Source organism: Onychostruthus taczanowskii, unplaced genomic scaffold (genome assembly GCF_017590055.1).
Source record: "Onychostruthus taczanowskii isolate IOZ18803 unplaced genomic scaffold, ASM1759005v1 scaffold93, whole genome shotgun sequence".
NCBI lineage: Eukaryota > Metazoa > Chordata > Aves > Passeriformes > Passeridae > Onychostruthus > Onychostruthus taczanowskii.
The window spans coordinates 338,275-357,369 of record NW_024507324.1 but is presented as its reverse complement, the minus strand read 5'-3'; the positions used below and the strand labels follow the sequence as shown (position 1 = coordinate 357,369).

The following is a 19,095-nucleotide window of genomic DNA, read 5'->3' as shown; positions in this document are numbered from 1 at the left end:
GTCCCCCATTCACGAACTGAGGTTAACACTTAACATCTGCAATTTATTTGTAAAGCTAAGAAACTTGTACGTAATATTTTTTCCCACTGTCATAACAAGGAGGCTCAAAGAAGCTATGAAAGGGATTTATTATTTGCCAAGGAACAAAGGTAGAAGGGATATTGTTCAGAAAGCACCAGGGGAAGGTTTCTACCTAGCCAAAACAGGAAGTTGTGAATAGAGCAAGTTACCTGCAATCCTTTTCATTTGGCTTTGATCATTACTTGATGTCCCTGTCCAGAACCTGGTACCCAAGTTAAGCGGTTTTTACCAACCTGAATATAGTTCACAATCTAAGTTTCAAAACAAATTACAAGTGCAATTTTTCAAAAATTCCTGGATTTTTAAGAAAAACTGCAAATAATTTACCACATTTTATTAGCCAATTAAAGATATTTAAAACAAGATAAATTAATTCTTTTGGTAGATATCTACTTCCTCTACTTGTTTCAAAACAAGTTAATTTTATCTTTTAAAATATTAAAATCAACCTACTCAGGAAATATGGCTGATCCCAAATGAGAGAGTTCTTCATCTTCAATTGTGAAGCCATTACAGTTAACCTGAGGAAAAAGAGAAAGGTGCTGGATCAGCTTCTGGTCAGCTGAGTACTCCCCATGTTCTCACATGTCACATTCTCATACATAAAACACAATTGCAGAATTGTAATTTGCTTACAATTTTTCATCCACCTCTCCATTACTCACAGGGAGCTCCATGACATCTCGACAAGTGAAGTGAGGACAAAGTCCCACTCCAAAGGAATGCACAGGACAATAAAGAACTGATGGTCCAACACTTGCACCTGCTCAGGACACATCTAGTGAAGTGCTCCTTGGAGGCTCAACCAAGAGAAGTGGGTCTCAAAACGAGCACACAAAACCTCACCCCAACATGAGGCAAGCAAACTTCATTGGGCCATGACAAGGAACGGGCCAAAGCAGAACTACACATGCAAGGAGCAATGCGGGAAAGAAGGGCAGCGAACTCAGCCAGGCTGGGGCAGTACAGAGCTTTGATGGAGCATGTGTCACAGAGACCTGCCACAATGGGACCTGTCATCAAAGACTGCACATATCAGCTACAGCTAAAGCACATGTGAAAACAACAAAAGCACCAAGAAAGACTTGAACCTCATAAAGACGTAGACTAGGAGGGGACAGAAAAAGGACAGAGTATGAGAGGAAGTGTATTCCTAATTTAAACAGACACAGGATCAAAAGAACTTGTTCACAAAACTCTCTTATAGAATAGATTCAAGCAGGCTTTAAAACCTTCTCACTTTTGTTCTCATCCAAGTCAAAGGAATCTTACAGAAGTTTCAGCTTTTTCATGTGGTTTGTATGACTTTAAGTGGCCAAAATGCACCTCAGTCAAGTACTTTATTCCACTTCCACTTCAAATCCCACACATACCGACACAAAGAGAACCCTCTCCACATTCACCATTATCTCCCTACAAACATGAAAAAAGCGCCAGTAACTCACTAAAACAACTCACTAGAACAAGATGGCCAAGTCCATTTAAATCTAGAATGGGCACAACAACAGTCAGTCAAGTATACTGCAGTATTTGTTTTGGAAAGGGTAAGAGCTGACAACAAATACTACCAGCAGTAATCACAGAACCATTGAATGGTTTGGGTTGGAAGGGACTGTGAAGATCGTATTCCGGTCTCTTGTGTTTTCTTCAATCCCCAGAGGCAGGGACGCCTTCCAGTAGAGCAGGTTGCTCACCAAGCAAAGTGCTTGTCCCACAAGCTGGAATGCAGCTTGGACTGGCTTTTAGAAATACACAAACACACAAAGCCAGTCCTCAGGCATGAACTGTTCAGGGTGAGTTCACAATTAAGGCAAGTATCGTGATTCACTCATCAGTACCTCTGCTATCTTTGCTTGATCTTTATCCTGTTATTTTTAGCAATATAGCACCCAAAGTTTCCCAGTCTCTCAAGATGACCAATGTAAAAGCATACCAGAACCAAAACCAAAATGTAATAGCTGAATGCAGAAACAATAGAAGGGAAATATAATATCAACAGCAAGTAAGAACATAAGGCTACAAAGGCTGACAAAGAACAGCTTGATGGTTCTCAATCACAGGGAAATATTTAAAAAATATGCAGTGAGTTATCAACTCCCCTCCACTAAGCCAGAGACAACACAATTCGTGTAATTTCTAATATGATACTTTCATAAGAGGAGAGATTAGAAGGGATGAGATATCACTGATTTCACCAGATGAATGCATGACCAAAAACAGGCAAAGTGGAGGGAGTGAAGAGACAACAGCAATAAAAGTGGAGTTCAGGATTGTTCCCAATGGTGGAAAAGAGAATGTGCAAAGGAAGGCACAAAATGCAAGGTCTTCAAGGAAAGGGTGAGATGCTGGAACTTGAGGCAAGTTCGAAGAGTATGACAAGGTGAGGCTGAGAAAGAAAAGCTCCAGCCTCAAGAGCTATATTCCACAGGGACAAAAGAGAATAGCATGATGCCAACAGCTGGAGAAGAGGGCTGTGAAAGGCAAGGACTTTGGAAAAAAGAACTCTATTCCACTCAAAAGGACCATTTGCACTTCAGCTGTGTAAGGAAGAGCATCAGGCAAAGTTCACTAAAAACAATGAGAAAGAGTCAGAGGTGTTCAAACTCCAACGACTGTCCTGAATCACAGAGAGAAAAAATGGGAATGGAGAAGCAAAACAGACCACATGAGGCCAGAGTAAGTGTTGAAGGAAAACAAAGAAGCAGCAGCATATCCATACTACTGGTTTTGGGTCAAGTTAAGTAATTATTAGCAAACATGTTTGCACAGCTCAAGTACAAGCACACCTCCCGTTCTTCTGGAAAAATTTATCCTGGGACTAACACCTCAGAAGGTTGCATCCTGTAAAACATTTCTGAAAAGCAGCCAGATGACTTCCAGAGATTTTAGTTCAAAAAATTCTAATGCTCACAGCGGCAGAGAGCTACCTGATGATCAGGATGAGCTTAAGGTAGCACCTATGGGTGACATCCATAGAGAAGACTGGATGGAATATGAGATCTGGGAGTCAGCAGCTCACAGAAGTCAGTTCAAGTACCACAGTCTGGTGGAGCTGGTCTTAGACAGGACATGAAACAAAAGTTAATATAGCCAAAATAATGAAATCTTTGGGGAATTCTGACTACATGCTAACAAAAGTATTCATAAATACCACAAGAAACTGGTTTTACTAACAACTTCAAAGTATCCATCTGACAAATATAAATTTTAAAGTCTTCAAAAGAGAAAAAAACCCTCGTCATTGAAAAGAAATGTGTAATTAGAAACAACACAAGGGATGATAGCAGATGCTAAACATCCTAAAGAATCATTCCCCTACAGAATAAGAGTACTTCTGTAGTAAGGAAATAGTAACTGTGCCTCCTTGTTAGTAGATACCCAGCTCTACCAAACAGGCTATTTCCATCTCAGCTTTCATCACAGAAGTCAACATCTGCCCCCATCTCAAGATATTATTTTACTCAGAAACCTAAGTACAAAAGTAGCTCATACTGAAGCAAAAGAGGGAAAAGAAGAAAATGGATCTTTCAGTATTCCACCGGTGTATTATTCCTTCCACTACAATACACCCAATTCAGATGCATATGAAAAGTAGGTGAGAAAAAAAGAAATGACATATCAGAAGTTATCTAACAAGACATCCTGTCTTTCCTTCATCTCTCCAGATGGCCAAACCACCTGACTACATTTAAAAGCCACACACCAGATAAAAGTTTTAGGCTGCACTTTCTGCTGCTCTTTCTACATCTCTGAAGTTTACTCCCTGTGAAGGTCAAACACAGTGATGACCTGACCACAAGTTTGAAGCCTGAATGAAGGATTTGTCTGGCAGGGTCTCAGGCCGGCAGCCTCCATATTAGTTTAACAACAGCCACGCTATGTTTGGCCCACAAGAAGCTTAACTTGGACAGGGTTTATTAAAGGCTGTCAGTGTTTGAGAAGCACCTCATGGAAAGTCTGTATACAGGAGTCTCTCCTCCACAGAAGTGGAGCACATCCAGCCATTACTGCTCAGTGAAGCAGAAGTATAGTCATCTGTCTTTAAGATAAGCAAAGAGCTACCATTTCCATTGCCATTAACATTCTCCCCCTTTCAGAAAGGCTAAACTCCTACAGCACCATCCACCTAAGCAGGCTGTGTTCTAGCCAACTTACTTGTGCAAAGAGAACTACAAGGGCAGCATTGTCAGGGTAGTCCAAGTGCTTTGAGTAAAAGTGATGAAGAGCAGCAATGTCGTTCTGGATCAGCTCTCTCTTTTCATTGTCTAGTTTGTCAAGGTCTGTGGACAAAAAACACATTTCATTTCAGTAACAGGAAAACCCCTCCAGGTAGCCTTAGGTTAGAAGAGACCCAGACTTTAACAGAAACCGCTGAGGGACAAGCCACTTGGAAGTACTGCAAGAAGTGCCTGCTCTTCCACAAACATAATGTTGCCTCTGCTAAAGCCACACGTGTGCTACAAGAACATAAAATCACAGAATCACTAGGTTGGAAGAGACCTTCAAGATCATCGAGTCCAGCACATGCCCGACATGAAGGATTAAAAAGCATTTTCTGACATCTTTAGGTTAGCAGATAATTGGACACAGACTACTTTCCTCGGAGAAGGGTTGTAGTCTTTAAAGCACATTTGTTAACTCTAGCAAACAGCCAAGCAGCCCTGGCCCGCTGGAAGCCTTTCAGCTGGGGTAGCTGTCCTCAGCTGTCTGACATGACCTTACCAGCTACATGATCCCACCCACTGTGGCATGAGCTCACACTAAACATCACCCACCTGAAAACATGCTTTATATAATGAAACTTTCTCATACAGACCTATTCCTTACCAGCACAAACCAGCCCAAACTGCTGCTAAGGCTGCTTATCCCTGCTGCTTTTAACAGACGTGGTCTTTCTCAGCACAGAAGCCCCAACTCTTTGTGGCCACACACGACAGGGACCTAGCAACAACACAGGGGTTCCCTTTGCAGCAAGAAGAGGATATGAGGGTGCCCAGGAATGCAATCCACCTGACCTATTGCAGGTACCTGCCTCAGGAGGTAGCAAACACTGCCTGAAAGTGCCCACATCTCCACAGGCTGGGGGGTGACCACCAACAGAGATGTGTTTAGACATCTACTAATAGGAGACAGCAGGAACATCAGTGGAAATGGCCTGGCATGTTGCTGCCTGAATAGCTGCCAGTAAAGTCCAGGGTAAGGAAGCAGAAAGGGCCTTTGCATGGTATCCACAGATGTTTTATTCAGCCGTGCGGTGAGATGTTCAAGTCCCAGGCACACACACATGGAGGGTTCAGGTTTTCCCTCCCAAGGGGCCGGGGCTGACCCTGGCCTCAGGACAGTACAAAGATGAGGGCCAATCAGGGAATAGGGAGGGAGTGGCTCAGGAACATAGGAACGGACATAGGAACAGGGGAAAAAGCCAACAGGGTCTTAACAGCTTTTTGAGCGAAGCTTCTTGTGTCTCCTTAAGCTAGGGAATGTCCCCCAGGGTCTCCACACTGGCAGACCTGCCAACTGTATTCCATTACGGGTTTCTCCAGAGATTTACCCTCAGGCCCATGACAAGTTCTAACCAAAGCCATGGCCACTGAACCTTTCCCTACCTCATCCATGCAGAGTAAGCTAGATGATCCACCATATGCTCCTGGAACCCTCTCTCTCCCCTCAAGATCAGAAGGTTTGGACAGGCAGTGGCAGTGTTACTAGTTCTCTCCTGCTCTCTCCAACTCAAAATAATAATGGAGAGAAAAGGCTGCACAACAGTCAAAGAAGGACAAAATTATTTGTAAGAGCAGATGTGAATGATGGGGGAATCACAAAAAACACTAAGGAAAATGAAATTGGACCATTTGATGAGAATGAAGACAAATCAGAAATAAGAAATTCTGAGCTTCCAACTGACAGCCAAGTGCCTTTTCCTGTCCTGTGTGTGGTGTTGCAAAGCGTAAGACAACTGATAAAGGTGTGCTAAGCAGGGAGGTGAATCAAAAAGTAGCAGGAACAGGCGTGCTTGCTAACAAAACAAAGGCTTCTAGAGGACAAGTGGGACACTGCAACAGAAAAAAACATTTCAGCCTTTTATCTCTCAAATTAATAAATTATTGAATACAAGCTGCAATGCAGAAGAATACACACTTACCTATTCTCCTCAACCTCAATCCTGCCAACTTATCTGTAGAACTATCCTTACCATAGGCAAAGTTAAAGTTGGCATTTTTCCCCCTTGTTCCCCCAGCTGTCCCAAAAGCAATGACAGGAGCTTTTGTTCAGGAGGCAAATAAGACTACTGTGCTTGGTTACTCTGCTACCTCAAGTCCTAGCAATGAGTACATTTATTCAGCATTTTGTAAAAGGTTTTGGAAGCCATCAGAGTGAGTAACGTGAATATACAACCTATTGCCTCTGTGTTTTATTATGCTCAGCACCAAGAAAGAAAACAACAGACTGGTGAAAACTGTGCCAGGATGGGCACTAATGGTCAGTTTCTAACTTGGCCTTACTGGTTGTAAACAGTAGCTTTCCAGTTAAAAGCAAGCCATTGCCTTATCTCCTTCTTTGGATTATTTTAGAGCATTTAGGACATGGAATCATATACAACATGTCAGATTTGACTGGCAGTGACAGATACTGAAGCACAGTCCAGAGGGTTCTGCAATTAGCCCCTTAGTCACTGTCACCATCAAGCAACTGTGCTGTCTCTGATTTTATGCCTCCTGGTAACAAATATCAGCTATTTTAATTTTGCAAGATTACAATTCTCAAAAGACACTAGAATACCAGAGAAGCAAGAGATGGATGTATGCTACATAATTAACTCTGTCTAGGTTTTCATCCTTGTTTCACAGCTCCCACAAACAGCCAAGAAAAAAAAAAAAAAGAAAGAGCACTGCACTTTCATAAAAATGAGGAACCATAATTCTCTTTGTTTACTTCTTTCCTCCAGCAGGAATGGGATCTTCTGAAAGGTGTTGATGAAGGGGAGCCATGGGGAAACAAATCATTAATACAGTTAAGTCAAAACCTCTGTTTACCTGCAAGCCTTTCTTACTTACGTGATTCAAACTCTTTTACAGCAAGCAGCTTCTCTGACTGTGTTCTTTCAGGGTGAGTTTTCTAACAACAAAGGGGGGGAAAAAAAAAAAGAAAATATTTTAATGTTTCCCTTCAGCAGTTTTGTGTACTCATTCAGAATTTGGGAACTCCTACCTGTAAGACAAACCCACAGTCTATGGAATTTATAAGAGTTGATGAACACTAATGAGTTAAATTGACTGCCCTAACTAAAGGCATAGAAATATTCTCTCCACACCAAATTAGGCAGCCAAAGATGAACTCCTCTCAAATTTATATACATAAACTGAACAGTATTTTAAATATGTCATTTGCTTTGTTCTGAACACCCAGAAAGCTGCTAACAATAGCAAGCAGGCAGAAGACAGGCTTTGCTTTGAGGAAAGTGAATAAACTGACTGTTGACAGAGTTCAAAAGCAGTGCTCCACTGTTGGCCTAAGGCCACTTCTTTGTAATCTTGGCCATTAAATATGGCTTTGCAGGTGGCCCAGCAGCTGAGGTTCAGGGACTATGGTTTGCATATTTAGCTTTTATATGACATGTAGGGTTCTCCCCCCTCCCTGTAAGCGATGAAAGCAGAAATTTACTCCAACGACTTTTTGTCATGAAACATTCGATTTTGTTTGTGGATCACCCCCAAATGGTGCTTTAATTAAGTCACACACATGTACATTCATGCACACACATCTACACACACAGCAAGGATGCAGCTACCTTCCCAGTAGGCCACCAAAATCCTCCCTACATACAGTATCCAGGTTGCCCTTGTCACATAACCAGACCTCAATCACAAAAATATCCCTCAAAGAGGATTTGTTTTTGCAGAGAGAGTTCAGAGCTCTACAAAGATACACAGCACAATAACCTTGAAACTCATGAATCCCATCCCATCCCTGTAAGCACTTGTGTTATCCCCAGTATCCATATAGTTAAGGAACACTGAAATGGAGGTTGACATTGCAATCTTCTTTCCTTACTCACAATATTCTTTTTTTTCCAAATACCAAGGGTCTAAGATTTCTCTCTCAAACTCTGGTTTTCACCAGCTATCTCAAAATCATAAATGTTTATGCCTGAATATCTCAGAGGTGTTTTGACTCACAAATGTACTGGGAGTTATATGCTACACAGTGCTATGCAACTGTAGCTGAAAAATACTACAACAGACAACTGCTTCATAAAGGTATCAGTGCCTGCAGCCAGACAACTCCAGAAGCATTCCTTGGAATTAAACCCAAATAGCAAATCTTATTCTTCTTTCTTTTTATCAGTGTGGTCTTGGTGCTTGCCCACATGTGTAACCAAGAGCTCAAATCTACCAGATCAGGGGCTGAAACACCAACGTAAAACCATCAGTAAATATTTCCAGGCTCTGTTCAGCAGTACCTCGGCCACAGGTTACAGCTGAAGACCTCACTAGCCTTTCTCTAGCTTCCCACAAAAGTCTCCAGCTGGACCTGACCCTGCTGCAGTGGTCTGATGGTCAGTTCATTCAGCTGCTCAAGCTCTGTGTTACACCTCTCTGTACACAGGAAACTTGTGTGTGTGTATGTGCTTTGCAGGGACAGTTACTGTCGGTCAATTTTAATTTTCCTGCCTTCCCTGGCACCCAGAGCAGGAGCAAACCTCCCAAGCCTCACTTTCTGCTCACCTGTTTGGCAAGGATCCTTGCTGTTAGCCTCACAGTCTCTGAGGGATGCCAGTTCTGCCCAAAAGTGCACATGGAGGCACATTCCAGCTTGTGCATTGGCCAGTCTTCCTTCTGAAAACAGAGAAAAAAATACTTAAAAAAAAAAAAAAGAGCCATGGAGATAAACTTATGAAAAAGGGGATGAAGCAAGTCCTGCCAGATCCTAGAGGTCAAGTGAAATGTGTTTCCTTTAAAAAATAAGGTGACGCTCACTAAACCAGAACAAAAGCTTGAGTCACATTTAAGGGGTACAGCTATCCTGCTTTTTTTCAAACAAATTCACAAGGGATGAGCTGAGGTCAGAACATCTTCACTTACTCAACAGAAAAAAAGTATTAAATGACAAAGAAGCAAATAGACAACATGATTTATAAATCACCAGTTCTTATTGTTCAGATCAAGAATGTGAGGACACAGTAGGTCTGAGCTTGATGACTTTATTGGGTTCATTTCCATTTAATACCTTGGCCCCTCACTATGAGGTGACCCTGGTGTAATCAGGAGTAATGTGTCTGAAGTCAATGGATTCACAACCACTAAGAATCATTTGACTGTAAGGTCAACCACAAACATTCTGATGGAATTATCAGATTTTTTTTCCTTAAATGTTGAAGAATAAAAGTACAGCTAGACAATGAAAAAACACTAATACAGACAAACATTTTAGTTAAATGTATAGAATATAGTTTAGGTAATGCATAGCATATTCCTAGCTCAACAGACAGTAACAACATACAGGAGTGATGTCACAAGGCACTCACCAGCTTTTGTCACTCAACAAATTTCACCCAAGGCCACAGAATCTTCCAAACAATAGCAGAAAATCACATATTAACAATCTGCACTAGCCCAGACTGTCCTCAGACTGCATCAAATTTCATTTTATTAATTCATTTAAATATGGAAATAATCAAGCAATGCACAGGAATTTATAGCTATATCTCATCCCAAACACACGTTTATAGCACTATGTTAGAACAGAACGACAGTTTTCTGTCTGCTTAGGGAGCATCAAACTTTGCTTTCATACCAGATTCAAACTGGTGGAAAACACTAGCAGAGAAAAAACACAAACAAATCCCACTAATCTGTGAGTGAAAACTTGAAAAAATTTTAGCACATTCCAGAATGTTCTTAAATCCCATTACTCTGATTCACTCAGTATGGCAGATCCTCTGTTGGCCCACTTAGCCCCAATTTTTAAAAATAATTTAAAAAACCCAACAATATGGCCCATCATAGTGACTGAGTGGCACAGAAGGAACAATTTCCCTCAGCTGCTTAACCACTAAAGGCAAGAGCTGTTTGAAACACCAGGGAGACACACTGGAGGCTGCCTGAAGCATCTACACAGGACTGGTAGATATGCTACAGGACTACTGGGAGATGGGTTCCTTGTGGGAGCTACATACAGCACCCCAAAGCAGGAAACAGTCAGGGGAATCAGGACCCTCAGTGCCTCCTGCCTTGGCTGGTCAGCTTATTTACAGGTTTTGCAGATCAAAACAATAGCTAAGATTACCAATTTCAGAGTTACTACACCAAAATTTCTTCCACTGAAAACAGTTATTTTAAGTTTCCTGGGCACAGACAGCTTTAGGAGGTTATTTTATTAGGAAAAGAAAGGTCAACACATGCCTCAGCCTTGGGTAGGATTTGAAGCAGTGCAACACTGCAAGGGTATTCAACCCCTCACAATGTCAGCTGTGCTGTCCTCGATAACCCAGCATGGTACTTCCAAAAAAACCTACATACAGGCTGCCTGAAATAAGCTCCAGTGTAAATATTCTAAGAGGATGTGGCAATACAGACCAGAACCAAAATAGTATATTACACTGTAATCATGTCATGTGAAATTACACTCTCAACTCTCCTATATAGCTGTCACACTACAAAATGCATCCCCGGAGAGACCCATTTCCTATGTATGCCCCAAAACCTTTTCTGGAAAATTCGACAGCCTTTGCTAAGGAATCTACAGGCCAAAGGCTAAAAAGAGAGAGGTAAATCTCACTTCTCACCTCTTCTTACTTACTCAGGACACCCACTAACTTCAGCATGCTTGTTCATAAAGAGAAGGCACTGAACCTGAAGCTTTGCAGGACTCTCATCCATACACACACATTAAATAAACAGGAGAAATTACCTGATAAAACAAAAAATCAAAATGCAAAATCATGTGCCTGTCTTGAAGTAGTTTAAAAAAAAAAAATCCATTTGTCCCTTTATTCTTTACACATCGTTAATTAAAATCTTTCCCCAGGCAGAATCATACTGAGTTATACGAACTGGTAGGGAGGTTAAAGGGACAAGATACGGCTGAATTGTGCAAAATGAGATAAAAGCCTGAAAGACCATAAAAAAAGAGAGAGTTCTGATGACTGAGTAATACCTGGGATAGAAACACCATGACAGCAGCTTTCCCTGCGATCACAGCAGGACTGTATTTTGCATTCTTTTCCACATTTTCCTCCAGGTAGTTTGAATTATAACAAGTAGCATTGTTCTAACTGAATCCCTAGTGCGCCATTAACGATATTTTCTTCCTATTTTCATTACATTCACAATATTTTTTCCTTCATTTAGGAGTGACAACATTTTTGGAAGGGAAGTTCTTTAAAGCTTATGCCTTTTACATCAAAGCATGGGAACACTCCTCTTCACGAAGTTCTTCAAAGAGATTCTGCCTTCCAGGACTACTGGACTGATTCCCAGAACACTGTCTTATACCTCACCATAGGAGAAAAACAACAAGTGACAAAATATAATATTAAAAAAAATAAAACTCAAGTCCAAACAAATGTCCTTATACCTCCTTTCTAACATGGGCTTTTTCAATACGAAATAAAAACTATGTTCTATTTCACGCAATTGAAAAGAAACACACATAAATACCAGAGAGAAATGATGGGCAAGCCAGTGCAGGGGTTAAGCTCACTTCTTCAGACTCTTAAGGCCCAATTGTGATCAAATGGCATCCAATTCCTTAACTGAATTTCAGTGAGGCAACTTCTGATGTCTGATATTAATTGGTAAAGTTCTCTGATACAGCCTTTCAACAAGCAGTGAAGGTAAAAGTTTTATACATCTTCTCAGCCATCCTTCCCTATCATCATTTACCAAATGCTGAGCTATAGGGGGTATTTGACTTTCATGGATTAACACTTAACATGTTCACAGAGACCTTTACCAAAGAAAAATACATTGGCAAACTTTTTATATAGGGGGACAGACACCCAGTGCAATCTTGCAGTGTCAAAATCCTTTTGAGCAGAATCATTACAGTAAAAAAAAAAATTGTATTTTTTCTACATCTTAACAAAGAGGAGCAGGCAATTTCTACAAGGTCCCATTTAAAACACACCTGCTTAATTACAGGTGTGCAACTACATTTTGAGGCTTACTAGCTGGTTAAAAATACCTGTTTCAGTCACTCCAGAAATACCAACTACAGCAGCCTTTAACGTGATATGTTGAGAAAAACCCATAAATTGTTTGTTCAAAATATATTTCAAATGCTGAAAATCACTACACAAACATCCCCTTCTGCACACTGGCTAGCAGACCTCCACTCTCTTTGGGATAAATGATAGCCATATGTAATAACAGCAAGAGGAGTTCCAGTAGCTGGTTCAAGCTCACCAGGTCCAAAATTACAAACACATAACCCTCTTAAAACATTTCTCTTCAGGGTGTTCCAGCAGCTAATTTCTAAAGAGAAAAAATGAGCACAGGTCTCCTCCTGCTTGACTAAAATTATTATAATATAAGAAGTCAAGACCTGAACAGCTGCAGATTGGGGCTGAAAGCCACTATTGTAACAGGCCTGTGCTCCAAGGAGGTGAAACTGGAGAGTGGGATGGTGTGAATCTGCTGGAAATCACAATCCCTTTTAAAAGGAGACCTGGATTAGGGCTTGGGGAAAGAAAGACCCAGCAAACCCAGACTAGATTTAACCCGCAAAACATTAAAAGCAGCAAGGACAGGCAGTGAAGGCAACTTCCACTCTTATGTGCCCTGAATCCACACCTATGCAAATATCCAGCTTAATACAGGCCAAACATGTGGTTATCCATCCCAAAAGCAACATAAGAGACCAAAACAGGAACATTAAGGAGCTGTGCCAAAGCCTGTGTGTGTACATAGATCCACCTCTCTCCACAATGATCAAGAATTCCTATGAGTTGTGGTATAGGACATCTTTAAGTAAGAAAAGAGCAAGCTCAAAAGCTTTGGGTTTTTATTCCATATGCCTCATGTGGTAAACATTTGTCTAACTGCATTGTATTGACTAACAAGGTACTAACCAATATATGAAATCATATCATGCCCTCGCTGGTTGCATACAATTTTTCGCTGAATTGACCAAAAAAAAAAATGGATTTACAGGGAAAAATTAACATATAAAATAAAAATGAAATGAACAATACCATGACAGTTCTCAAGCCCTGGCCTTTTATGACTGTTGCATGATATCTCACATCCATGCAGGAAAAAGGGACACATTTCCTGAACATTCCAGTATTACAAATTCAGTACCAAGGCACAGATATCCTTTTTAGCTTTTACAAAGAGTTGCTGAACTGCTGAAAAGTGCCTTTGAACAAGACAGCGATGAAGATGCAGTGCAGACTGTGTAGCATGTACAGTCAGTGGAGACCAGTTTCTAGAGAATATTGTGCTTGAAGGTAATTTTGAAAGAATATCAAAGAATTCCATCTCGGCAACATTTATAAATTTCATCAGACTGACTCAGAAGGGCCCATAAGATGGAAGACAGCGTTATATCAACTAGGGAATCAAAAGCTATATGTATATCACCAGCAAGAGTAAGGTGCTAGTACCTGTGCATGTCATACTATAGTTTAGACACCAACAAAATCTAAAAAAGGCCTTTATATCTAGAGCATCATATCACATACCAACAGGTAGGAAAGATTCTGATTCACTAGCTTATCAGACGGACAAGCTTTTACTGAGCATCAGCTTTAACAGACTTAAGGACACTCAGTTTGAGCAGTTCAGGTTTTTACTCTAGGAACATGTCTCTCTAGAGAGACAGAATTCTGACCACCAAAAAATAAAAATTAAAAAAAAAATTAATCTAAAGAAAAGCAATACATATACAAAACTTTATCAGGAAAAAAAATTAAATAAATCAATTCCTCCTTGTTTGTAAATGTAAAAGTATAAACTTTGTCAAGGCTGGGAGTCAGGACTCTGAGGGAGGGCCACTTGGTGATGAAAGCAAAGGACCATGGATGAGAAGAAATAAGTTCTTCTACTTCCAACGTGACATCTACTTGCTATTTTCCCCAGCACGAATTACTGAGCTTTCCTACTTCAGAAAATCTTGCACAGCTGTTTCACAAACCACTGTACATTTTATATAGTAAGAGAAGAAACTCACAGTCTCAGATAAAAGCTGCTAAACAGCCGCTTTGTTCAAGGATTTCCTTACCTCATGTAGTAAAAAGCTTGTAAGAAATAATGACATGAGGAAACATTTCTTATAAACAAGCATTTTCCATGAATGAATCATAGGTTTTCTCTACACTGACTTTAAAGTTCATCCAAATTTCTCTCAAGACCCTTAAAGATGCTCATACAGCAAGCTTTCACTTTGGAAATTCTATGAACTACTGAAATTTTGTAAAAAACTAATTTCTGTTAAGCCTTTTTGAGTTCTCCTGGTGCCTCAAAACCAAAAGGCTATTTGATTCACCCACAACTCACTAGGATCCTGTGGGAAAGCAGGAAGTTGGGGAGGTAATAGAGGGAAAACTGAGAGGTCAGGCTTCTTTTGAAACTTGTGCAACAGGAGAATAAGAGACATCCTCGAAATAAAAGTAACAGCCATGTCCAAAGTGTGTGGGAACTGAGCAGCACTAACCATGACATCTCTCTCCAGGTAATGACAAGAGACTACTTGGCATGGACCCATGCACCCAAGGGCACGTTAACATGTGGGACAAGGTTTGGATTATTTATGGCTAACACACAGCTGCATGCCAGACATTGGGCCACTCAAATCCTTCATAAGCATTGTTCCACACTCCATGTCCAGCACCACAGACCTTTCATAACTCACGTTATTCAACCAGCAACCGAGTTGAGTTTTTCCACACAGAAACTGAATAATTCTTCTCCATCAAGCTGAGGGCCCAAAAAAGGCTAGATTCTAGTATTGTAATCCTGTCCTTTTTTTCTCTCTCCTTTTTTTTTTTTTTTTTTTTTTTTAATATGCCTATTCTAGTTTGAATTAAAAACAGAGTTAAAACTGCATGTAAATGTTTTGGACATCTTTGTATTGCTCTACTATGCACTTATATTCTACATCCAGGGGCCTTTAAAAAATGGGAAAAGAATAGAAGTTGCCACAGCAAGTTAGGGAGAAAGCCTGACAGGTTTCAAATGGTTATGACTACCATCAGCTGTGGTAGTCTCAATACTCAAAATATTTGCAAATATTCTTAAAAAAATCAACAAACAAACAAACAGACAAAAACTCTCTCTCTCTCCCCTAAGATGGCTATTTAGTGATTTGATTTTTTTCCATTAGACACAGGATATCTTACCAGTTTAGTGAGCTAATGCTAAATTATCAGGTCTGTCCTTAAAGGAAGAAGTAATACAGACATAATTAGTGGGTTGACAGGCAGCTCTAATCAAAGTCTCAGTGCTACCAAGCCCTGAAGCTGCTGATCTTGAAAGACTCATGCAGACCACGGCGAAATCCTGTGATTGTCCAATGCACAGCTCCATGGTCAGCATCTGTGGGATACTGGAACTGGCTGGAGTGTTATTAACCATAGCGACAATTAGAGCAGGTCAAATGCCACACAAACAAAAATTAAAGTTCTGCAACCCCCACCCTCCTTCCCCCCACCCTCACAAATTGCATGACCATACCTGACATTCCACATTGCAATAAAAGGCCTGTTTGCATCTTCCACACTTGGACAATCCTTCTTTCCTTAATAAAAAAAACAAAACAGAAGTTATTTTGTTCTAGAAATCTGAATGAAATAAAAGTGTATACTGGGTCACTTTTTGCATTTCACAATGAAAACTCTATTAGACTTTCAAAAGCACTTTTTTTTCCAAGCAAGTCTCATTATGCATTCTGCTTTCCTGATAAATTGCTGGGTTTGGAAACATATTACTCTATGCTATTTGACAGACAGCATCATTTTTTTTGACACTTTACGAAGCATAATGAGCTAAATTTCTTGTGTTTTGCAAAATTTAAAACTACTCTGTGCACTTCTTCACCAATATTAACCCTCTGGCTCTGCTATGACAAGTCTACCGCTTCTTTGGTTATAGAATGCACAACCTTTGTTGAGTAAGTACCTCCAAAAGCCAAGAAAAAATAATATGTTATTAAATATACTGTTTGATCTCCTGTCACCTGAGAGCCCCTCACTGTCCCACCCTGTCTGCTCTGATATCTGTGTATTCTGAGCAGACCTAAGGCTCACACTCTCCATTTTACATTTGTATATACCCCACCAGAGGGAACTGCCACGAGGAAGGTCCTTTTCTGCTTTAAAGTGCATGTGTTGCAACAGATCCCACCAAAAATAGAACATGTGTTACCCAACAAGTGACATTTTGGTATGACAGCAATAGGGATCTCTCAGCAGTACTGAATGCTTTTAAAATGTCTGCACACCCTCCCTGGGGTAAGTAGCGGTAAAAAGAAAAAAAAAAAAAAAAAAAAAAAAAAAAATAGCCTTACACTGAGGTAAGCCCACTGGAGTGAATCAAGGGTGAGGGTCCTTATATGATGTGATAGTGTACAATAGTGTACAATATTTGGGTAGTCACTGGTATTTGGAGCCCATAAAACCCAGCAAGTCTGGCATCCTCTGATTGTATCCGCAAAGCACCCAAGGTGCAATCTGAGCGAGCCGGGCTAACATCATGACGCCTCTCGCTGACATTACAACCGCGTATTTAAAGTAACAACCACTATCTCATGCAAATACAATGTTACGGCCTCATTTTGCCCATGTTACCGCCAAAGTTTTCACGACAACTTCGCCAAGTTTCCCTTCCTAAGGCTGGTGTCGGGCCCACAACCTCCCTGCTAGGGCTCTTCGCAAGTTGTACCAGCAGTTTGGAATCTAGTACGTGCTAGTTCAGTGCTAATGCAACAGTCACAGACACAGTACACATGTCTGAGTGCTGGCGGATCACCTTACATCGCCGAGACATCGTTCCTCTTAGTGGCACTTCATCACCCTGGTGTGAAATAAGTTTCAGATTACCCCACTAACTGCTGTCCTGCTGCAGTCAGTGGGCTCCTTGATTGCTGTGGTTCTCCAGAGCTCCAAAGGAGAAGCTTGCATGGATAGCAAGCAGCTGCTCCCGAAGATAACTAAAAGCTATTCTGTGAGATAACTATTATCCTTACAGTATTACTTCATATCAGTGAAGTATGGAACTATTCCCCGGTCCTTTGGCAGAAAAATCTGAATATGACAAACAAAACCAGACAGCTTCTCTGGCACAAGGAAACTTGTGGTTAGGTACAAGAGTTAAAAAAACCCTAAACCCAAAAACAACACTTCAATGCAAACCTTACAGGCTGGGAAAAGGTGTAAAAGAGGTGAGGAAAATCACCTCAGCTGTACCCTTCTTCAAATTAATGGAACTGGCTTCACTAGGAACTATATTAGATGATCATAGGCAAAGAGAGAGGTGAATCAAGTGACCAAGTCATAAGTCAATAAGGTAATGAGGAAAGAAAAAGGATGCATGGACAAAAATACTACAATTGCAACAGTTGTTTTTCTTTCCTGAGGCAACTACTAAAATTTGCTCTCAGTTATAACCAGGTAAGCACTTAATTCCTCAGTAAGCTGTGTGTAACGAAAGTACTACACCTTCTAAAAATATGGTGTGGTGTGACGTGCCAGAGTGTCATATCCATGCTGAATTTACTAACCCTAATACACCCTAATACACACTGCAGCAGCTCGTATCGAGAGGCTTGAGGCAAACACTTGAATACCTCCCCTTCACACAGGTGAGGAGGCAGCTGCAGAGGCCCTGGCAAACTCGAGCCCCCCGCATCCCTCCAGCACCAGGAATCCCGAAGCACTCAGGAGCAGGCAGCACTACAGTCCCAGTATTCCCAACCAGGAGACAAACAAGTTCTTGCATTGCCTGCGCTCCGCCCCAGTAAAAGTGATTTGCAGACTAAGGTTTCAGACAGAGGTAACATATAAGTATTTCTGTATATTTCAATACGGAGATATATACATTTCATTCACAAATATTCCCTCCGCACTAGGGAATGTGAAATGCGAATTAGGCGATTGCAGACCCTTCCTCCCTTATCAAACCTTCATTAAAACCAGCGAACACGAAGTTATTACAAAACTAGACGGAGCAATGAAACTTCCTGCGAGAGGATGGTTACGCACGTGTCTACGTGACCACCAGAGCACGGGAAGAGCAGAAATTTTTTTCTTCTTTTCCTTTCTCTTTCCTGAGCTGCTGAGCAGGGAAAACCAGCTTTGACTTTAAACCTCCGTGCTGCCACAGCACCACGAGCCGAGGGGGGGAAAGTTCTGCTGCCGCCACGCAAAAGCCGCGGGCCCTACCTGGCGAAGCAGCCGTCGCAGTGGCTGCCGCGCTCGCTGACGGTCAGCACGGCCACATAGGCCGGGCAGCTGAGCAGCAGCTCGCCCACGGCGAAGCGCCGCCGCGCCCGCAGCCCCCGGCCCTTGCCGGCGCTGACGAACCTCTCCAGGCCGCCCAGCTGCGGCGCCGCCTCCGAGCGCATCCCGGCCGCGGGGAGGGCAGGGGAGCCGGGCGGGCCCGCCGGCGGCTGCGCACCGGGAGCCGCTGCCCGCCGAGGCCTGCCCGCCGCTCCGGCACCGAGCCCTGCCCGCCGCTCCGGGCTGGCCTCGGGAGGGGCTGCCCACGCCAACCTGTGTGCGGTGGAAGCATCCCGCAGATCCACCCGGATCTCGGGCAGCGGGGACAGCGGGACGGAGCTCTCTTGCAGGCCTCACAGCCCTCTCGTTAATATTAGCACCTAACACAGCTCCCAGTGAAGTGAGTCCTATTCACTTGAAGAAAGGTACAAATGAGGTGATTTTGCTCTCCTCCTGCATACCAGTGGCTTTTCCCAGCCTGTAAGATTTGCGTTGAGCTGTCGTTTTGGGTTTTTTTTTTTAGCTTTTTGTTTGTCTTTTTCTTAACTTACATGCCTAAGCACAAATTTTCTTGT

General features: G+C 41.8%; 1 protein-coding gene across 5 annotated transcripts in view; it reads right to left on the bottom strand.

The window, feature by feature from the left end:
* Positions 1-18,686, bottom strand: part of SMYD2 (SET and MYND domain containing 2) — a 28,679-nt gene extending 9,993 nt beyond the window's left edge. Inside the window, exons 1-7 of one of the 5 annotated variants that reach the window (XM_041426686.1) lie at positions 16,203-16,313; positions 15,759-15,822; positions 10,868-10,992; positions 8,808-8,918; positions 7,137-7,197; positions 4,237-4,361; positions 535-602 (exon numbers count right to left, since the gene is read on the bottom strand). In XM_041426686.1, coding sequence (XP_041282620.1) covers positions 535-602; positions 4,237-4,361; positions 7,137-7,197; positions 8,808-8,903 — 350 coding nt within the window. In that variant the 5' untranslated portion in view covers positions 8,904-8,918; positions 10,868-10,992; positions 15,759-15,822; positions 16,203-16,313. The other 4 variants (XM_041426683.1, XM_041426684.1, XM_041426685.1 and 1 more) reach the window with 4 other exon arrangements.
* Positions 18,687-19,095: the final 409 nt, after the last annotated feature.